This window comes from Periplaneta americana, chromosome 4 (assembly GCF_040183065.1).
Source record: "Periplaneta americana isolate PAMFEO1 chromosome 4, P.americana_PAMFEO1_priV1, whole genome shotgun sequence".
In the NCBI taxonomy this organism is placed as follows: Eukaryota; Metazoa; Arthropoda; class Insecta; order Blattodea; family Blattidae; genus Periplaneta; species Periplaneta americana.
Window position 1 is genome coordinate 94,301,243 of NC_091120.1, and position 7,933 is coordinate 94,309,175.

A 7,933-nucleotide genomic window follows, 5' to 3' on the forward strand; every position below is an offset into this window, starting at 1 on the left:
AGAGAGAGAGAGAATTACTGCTTTGGTAGGCCTAATAGAAAATAAAATGCCTAATAAATAAAATGTGAAGATGGATAGAATGCTTGAAGAACAAAGGAAGCCAGATAATATAATTAAGAATGTTTTGTTATTATTTACATAAATATGTAATTACATCTCAGACTCCACCACCCTGGAGTACTAGTTAGCACGTCTGACAGTGAAACGAGCGGGCCCAGGTTCAAATCCTGGTTCGGAGAAGTTACCTGGTTTGAGTTTTCCGGGGTTTTCCCTCAACCAATTGAAGCAGAATTGCTGGGTGACTTTCGGCGTTGGACCTCGGACCCATTTCGCCATCATTATTTCACATATCATTGTTATCGAAACCATAGCCAGGGTTCAGTTCACGGTGCCGAGTGTTATACTTGTACAGAGTATCTGACTTAAGTCGTTCATTTTTTGCTTAGTCAGCCCAAATAACAGTCGAGATATGTGGGAGGTACTTAACGGTTTCGCAGACATCATCACTTGAATGTTACGGATTTTAGTCTTTGTAGAATAATTTTATGTTAAACACATACTTTCAATTTGTTATGATATTTTTTTCCTCTGCAATGTTTATATCAGTCTTGGATAATGTTTTTTCGAGTCACTTTCTCTTCTAATAGTTCCTATAATATTGTTTTCTTAATACGCAAGTTATATCCAATCCTTCAAATTAATTTATTTGTTTCATTTCATTTGAAATATGCAACGTACGAGTATCTGTTAAGAACAGACAGCGCAGAATTCTAACACAATCTATTATTTACTATGATGTACCGAAATACATATGATATTTCCGCACAGGAATTCTGCATTATCATATTGTGAAGAATGGGTATAACGGAGAAAAATTCTGTCTTTGTTTCGTCGGACTCCGGCCACTTAGTCACTCATAATGAGTGCATCTCTGTACATAAAGTTGTACATTGTGCCACTGTCACACATTCTGTGAGAGAGTAAATGAGGGCAAGCAACCAAAGGGGAACAGAGAGGTGAAATTTAAAGTGAGAAGGATTCAATCCGGCATCGGAGATAGAATCCGGTGTGACTTAGTGGATAAAGCGTCAGCATATAGAGCTGAAAACTTGGGTTTTAGTCCCTGTGCCGGAGAGAATTTTTCTCCGTTCTTCCCATTCTTCACAATTTATTAATTAACGTATTTCAATATATTTTGAGTATGTCACGCCTAGTGACACTGCGATGAAAACTTTAAACCCTGGATAGACCAAGAAAAAAGTTGGAATCAAACTCTGACAAACCATAATATGGTCTAAGACATGCGAGATCGATAGCTATCCGCATGGAGTTAGACTATGTCGACGCAGTTTCCTTACTGCAACATGTTATATTTAATTCTCCTATCTCCATCTTTCACTTTTGCTGTTAGGAGCTTAAGAGATTCGGACCGTGAGTGGTTGTAGACGGTAAAATTCAAGCTGTTATAGCTAATGTTGTAGAACATTCTGATTCATGCGATGTTGCGATGAATTGAATAAGTATTTGCATTTTAAAGTAGAATATCATAGAATCACTTGGCATCGAAATTCGAAATTAGGAAGTAGGAAAGGAAGGACCGAGAATCGAACCCTCTCAGGCAGTCGAAATATTCATACGAACACATCATTCTAGCCGAGAGCGATGAACCATCCTCGAGAGATCCACGTATATTTGCTTCGTCTCTCAGATACATCATAATAAAATTATTAATTATTGTAGCCTATCAATTAGTCCACCAAATTTATTTCAATTTATTATTTTAGCTGTTTTCATTCGCTAATTAAAGTGTCTGCGCTACGAGTTAGAGAATTTCAACGAGGAAAAGTATTGTGTGTCCACTCTAGTCGTGTTGTGCGTGATGCCTAAAACAATAATAAATAATTTATGAACGGCTTGTGTCAGACACTTTGTACAAGAGCGCGGCCATTCGGCTACTCTAAGATTCACAGTATAGGAGTGGTAAGCACAATAAGCCTCAGGCTGCAGTGTAAACCTTCCGGTCCCTTCTCCTTACAAGAAAAGAAAATAATACATCTCAAAACCATAGTGGAACATGTAATAGAACGAAGCAAGTCAAAACCTGTCACAAAATAAACTTGGAATATATTTGAGGTGAAAATGTCATTGAATATGCCGAAAGGCAATAACATGAGGAATATAAGTTGTGAGGCTATGAGTTATTGATAATAAATATGAACTAATATGCGATAATTGAGCTTCCGCTTCGCAAAAAAGACGAAATTTATGCAACACATTCGGCGCTAATAAGTATTTTAAAACTGGATTTAATCCGATGGTAGAGATGTGAATATGAAACGTCAAACTTAATTGCAGATCACTTTTATTTTAAAAAAATGCAAATAACTGTACAGAAAAGATTTTATACATCATTTTTACTATTATACAGAAAGAAGTCACTGATAGTTATTCGAAAAAATTTATTAAAGGAAATAGTTTTCCATTAAGTCATAATAATGAACCTAATGATGATCGTGATGGCCAAACCCTCCCTGTCATCCCAGAGAGTGACCTCCCAAGTCTCCTCCCAGACTTCCTTCATGTCCCTCAATATACACTGGTATCTTCTTTTCCACTACTACTGGAACCTTCACAGGGTAAGGATGAGGGACAGGAACTTTAACGGGGTACGGCTTAGGAACATGAACTGGGTGAGGTACAGCGACAGGAACCTTGACAGGAACCTTCATAGGATAGGGAACTGTTTTATCTACAGGGTAAGGAACGTTCTTTTCCACATATAGGGGGTAAGGTTTGGATACAGAGACTGGATAGGGCTTCTGTACGTGTACAGGGACAATAACCTTAACAGGAACAGGAACTTTCTTCTCAACAGGGACAGGATAAGGGTGAGGGACAGGAACTTTTACTTCCTTTGTGATTAAATAGCCTTCACGTGAGATTCGCCGCCCCCGAAACTGCCACCGCCGAGAGAGTGACCTCCCAAAGACAGACCTCCTCCGTGCCCTCCTAGGGATACACCACCTCCGTGTCCGCCAAGAGACAGATCTCCTCCATGAGCATCCAGAGACAGGCTTCTTCCGTGACCTCCGAGGGACAGGCCTCCTCTGTGACCTCCGAGGAACAGGCCTCCTCCGTGACCTCCGAGGAACAGGCCTCCTCTGTGACGTCCAAGGGACAGGCCTCCTCCGTGACCTCCGAGGGTCTGGCCTCCTCCGTGACCTCCGAGGAACAGGCCTCCTCCGTGACCTCCCAGAGTCAGGCCTCCTCCGTGACCTCCGAGGGACAGGCCTCCTCCGTGACCTCCGAGGGACAGGCCTCCTCCGTGACCTCCGAGGGACAGGCCTCCTCCGTGACCTCCGAGGGACAGGCCTCCTCCGTGACTTCCCAGAGACAGGCCTCCTCCGTGATCTCCGAGGGACAGGCCTCCTCCGTGACCTCCGAGGGACAGGCCTCCTCCGTGACCTCCGATGGACGGGCCTCCTCCTTGACCTCCGAGTGACAAGCCTCCTTCGTGACCTCCAAAAGACAGACCACCTCCATGACTTCCTAGGGACACGACTCCATGACCTCCCACGGACAAGCCTCCACCGTGTCCTCCCAAAGATATACCTCCTCCGTGCCCGAGAGCTCCTCCTCCGTAACCCAAGTGTTGGAGTCCTCTCTTATCTGTTTTCTTGTCCTTCTTCTGGTCTTCAGCCAGAACTAAGGATGCCGCTACCAGTAGAACAGTGTAGGTCTGCATATAAAATTTTTTATTTATAAGTTATTTAATTATATTGTATCTTGTGACACAATAGCAAGTTTCTCTATTTTAGAGATGGTATAATAAGTATCGTACGCTAAGAATAGGATCTTTTGATACTAATTTTTCCGATTTGAATTCTTTCCTTTAGAATTGCATTTGTTTTATCTGCATTAAAGCACGCAAAATAAATTCTGACGTTTTGTACTTACGAGAAGCTTCATGTCGGCGCGTGTAGAACAGGATGAGGCACTGAGATGCTTCTGCCTACCGAGATGCAGTGAGGGGCTTATATACTTTGAAGTGAAGGCTTCCTTATGGAATTCCTATGCTTTCTATGACCGGTAAACACAACTTCTCTGGCGCAGAACAGATCCCATTCTTCACCTCATTTAGAAAGTCTGATTGTTGATACGATAATAGACTTGATAGTCACGTTATGTATACTTCGGTTATTTAACTTAATCTAAATCATTTCATTTCCACTTTCTGCTACCCGATACCGTAGGCTAGAGATAGATGGAGAATGTTGGTTGTTTTCGGGAGGACAGCAATTGGATTCCATTTACCTGCTATCCAAATTTGAACGTTTTAATTGTTTCTCCCAAAATATAGATAATTAATATAAATAAATAGCGGTCTTTTAGAGAAATAATGAGAAGATGACACAGTCGAGACGACCTTCATATTACAATTTGACAGTCAAAGTGCCGGGTGTATCTATATCACTTGCGCGCGAACTGTTGTACGTAAACAAATCAATTGCGCGCGAGCATTCTACATGTAGGCATATCAGTTGCGCGAGGAAACTTTCGTATTAATGAATCTGTTATAGTTGGGTGTTAACGTCGAACAGTTTGAAAGTTTTCATTGCATTTGATTCTTTATTTCCTCCCGAGATTTGGGTTTGGTATACAATTACTTCTAACACAACCAGAAGTGCATGCCTAGCGCTGCATAAGGCATTCTCTCTTAATTTTAATTCTGCACATCCACATATTTATAATCCATTTACGCTATCATTCAGACACACCTAGTACGTATAGCCCATTTAAATGAATCAGAGATAATATTTCCACGATGAGTTCTACATATAGAAAACGGAAACTGTATATTAAAGAACTTCTTAATAAATACAAACAGGGAACAATAGCAGAAATGATTTTTGAAGATCGTTTCGTACTGTAATAGGAGAATATGAATATAAAATTATTGATAAGATTTTTATTCCCTTTGACGAGTAGACTACCAACTTCATGGTATGATTGAAAGAAACATTTTTATCCTTACTAGCCATTCTATGTCTCTATAAAATGGGAAGAAGAATGTTGCGAAAATATCATGACCGCGCGCAACTGATGAGTACTCACTAGTAACCATCGCGCGCAACTGATGCACAAAAGTCAGGTAAAAACTTTCCTTGCGCGCAACTGATTAAACTCCCCAATTGCCAGCCCTGAATTAAGTATACCTGTGAAAGTCAATATATTACCTATGTGAATTTTTAAAATCGCTGTCTATATTTTGAGTAATGTACCTTCATTCAGCGACATGATTGCGAAAAGATTTATACTATGTATCTTGTAGGATCGTCAGAAATAGGATTACTGTCACAATCGTCCTATTTAAGTCATCGGGATCCTTCGTGAAGGCTCCTCTGATTTCAGTTGATTAGGCCTACATTACCAGAGTTGTCAATTTGATTTGTCAGCAAACTACGCCAAATAAAACCTAACATTTATTGTCTTCTAGTGGATACCTTCCTGTTCTTTTCTTCGTTATGTTTCGCTTCCTCCTACCATACACACTTGAAAAACAAAGGTGATGTACAGGAGGTTATTATGTTTTTCCCAATATTGCACAGGCACACACTGCAGTCTCCCTGGTAATGTGGTCAGAATGGCACAGGGGCCCAGCTAGACTTACACAGGACAGTGTATGACGAAGGACAAACACCCAGTTCCGTGGATGCGACGTTAATATTTCTCCCACTTCTTTCTATTTTATTTTTCTTTAGGGTATGCGGTACTAAGTTCTAGTGAAACATTTCATTTCTTACCATTTTCAATTTCGACACCAAAAAAAAATTTGGCTCATGATAAATAACTGTGCAAAGTTTTATTTTATTATTCCAACTGTAGAGACCTAAATATCCGTTTTTTTAACCCTCGATACGCACCTGGGGTCGTTTTTGATCCCACGCCATATTTTATTTTTAATATCTACATCCATATAGGCCTATTGCGAAACATTCCTGTAACCTAGATATACTATCCTTAGTTATTTAATTTCCTTTACAATTATAATTATTATTTCATAATAAAATATTCAGTTTTATTTTTTCATATTTATTTTTTGGTGTCGTGGATGGTCCCAGCTATAGATCATGTCTTTATTTTTTAGTTAGATTTATTTTTAATTTAAATTTTTACTTGATTTTTTACATTTAGTGACAAAAAGAAACTCATTGCTGAATTACTCCAACTGAAATATACACAAAGCCATTGTTGTAACGGAAGTTTTGGAATACAAATATTCAGTTACAAGCTGAGAGTTGATGACAAAGCAACACAATTTCATTCATCATGGATGATTTTGTAAGGCTCGAAGAGAGATAGTTTGAAACAAGCGCTACAGGATATTACCAATAGTAGTCACGATAAAAGTAGGCCTACAGCTATGGGTAAAAGGTTGTAGATTCAAGAGTAATAATTGTTTGTATTTATAAAATAAGGTTCTGTATTTTTACTGCAGCAGGTGATGAAACTACAATGAGGTAAATCAACCTGACTACTCGTATATTTTACCTTTAAATCCAGTTCCCCACATATATATTTACATTTTTAATGTACGAAATTGTATTTCTCAGAAATTAAGTATGATAATACAATGACATTTTATTGCACGTTTTAAGCACTGTGTTCTATAGAAATGTGTGTTATTTTTGTCCTTCGCAAAATACAGCTAGTATAATTTTTATGTAGGACTTTAAGAAAAAATTTAAAAAACATATTTTAAGAATGTTTTCTTCCAAACCATAAATGATAACAAAAAATATATCCGCAATTCCAACACTCAGTTTTATTATTCAACTATACTAAGTTCGCGTCACGCTTGATCCGAAGAATGCCGGCGGAAGCACATCTGTAGAGCGCGCGGTAACACGCAGCATTTCAGATCCGTAATCTCCGGCGTATTGTACTCATACAACTTTCATTAGTTAATGGAATGCACACAATCATCATTTTATGTCACTAAGTTGTGTTGCGATAGCTGCCGAAAGTGGTGTCCGTTAGCATTCAGACATTCCCGACATTTTTGATGAAATTTGAATTCACCGGCAAAAGTTCTTCTTTCGTTATCCTTCTGATTTCTGTTCTTATATTGTCTTTGAGTTCATTGATGGTGTGTGGGTTATTTCTGTAGACTCTGTCTTTTAGGGCTCTCCAAAAATAATAATCGCACGCGGTAAGATCTAGGAAACGTGGGGGTCATAACCCTGTAAAAATAATTGTCATCAAAAACCTTCCTTATAGTCTCCAAAGAAGTACTTGCAGTATGGGCTGTAGCTGAATCATCTTGAAAATATGCACATTGTCCCTCCTATCAGATAACTGTTCGCAAATACTCGCACAGTTCTTTTTTGTACGATACCTCTCTGAATTTACACTAAAAAAAATATCGGTCCCTTTTTCCCCATGGAGAGCCATTCTACTTTTCGTGGTTGCAAAGTAACGACCAGGATAACCTAAATAGAATAAATCGCCTTATATTGCAGCACTGTCAAAAATGCTGATTATCTGTTGCACGTATGTCTTTCTTCATCCGTATTCAAGTTTAGGACATACCGAAATACAATGGTAAACAGAGAAAAAAATACCTAGTTAATGGTGCCTTGACACGGGTAATACATTATGTTGCTCCATAACTTACAAAACTAAGAACGAATACATTGCATTGGTTATCTGCTTTTGAATAAGCACGTTACAATTCCGCCTTTAGGATAGCTCAAGCTCACTGAACTGATACTACAATCGCGAAGAAAGAGGAAGATACCGTCCTCAAATTTGGAGAATATCTCGCTCAAATTGACTGGATTTAAAAAAAAAATAAATGTTACTTTACTTGCCAGCCCATCAGTTTCACAACATTGTCTTCAAATGTCCACCTGTTCTTACTTACGCGTTA

General features: G+C 38.9%; 1 protein-coding gene across 2 annotated transcripts; it reads right to left on the reverse strand.

The window, feature by feature from the left end:
• Positions 1-2,436: 2,436 nt before the first annotated feature.
• On the reverse strand, positions 2,437-4,003 carry LOC138698851 (keratin, type I cytoskeletal 9-like). Of its 2 annotated transcripts, XM_069825067.1 has the most exons (3): positions 3,958-4,003; positions 3,613-3,739; positions 2,437-3,519 (listed from the first exon to the last, which is right to left on the reverse strand). In XM_069825067.1, the coding sequence occupies exons 1-3, from the start codon at positions 3,967-3,969 to the stop codon at positions 2,921-2,923; spliced, it is 738 nt and encodes a 245-aa protein (XP_069681168.1). In that variant the 5' UTR covers positions 3,970-4,003; the 3' UTR covers positions 2,437-2,920. The 2 variants fall into 2 exon arrangements, with proteins under 2 accessions (XP_069681168.1, XP_069681167.1); XM_069825066.1 differs by having other exon boundaries at positions 2,437-3,739.
• Between the last annotated feature and the right edge of the window lie 3,930 nt (positions 4,004-7,933).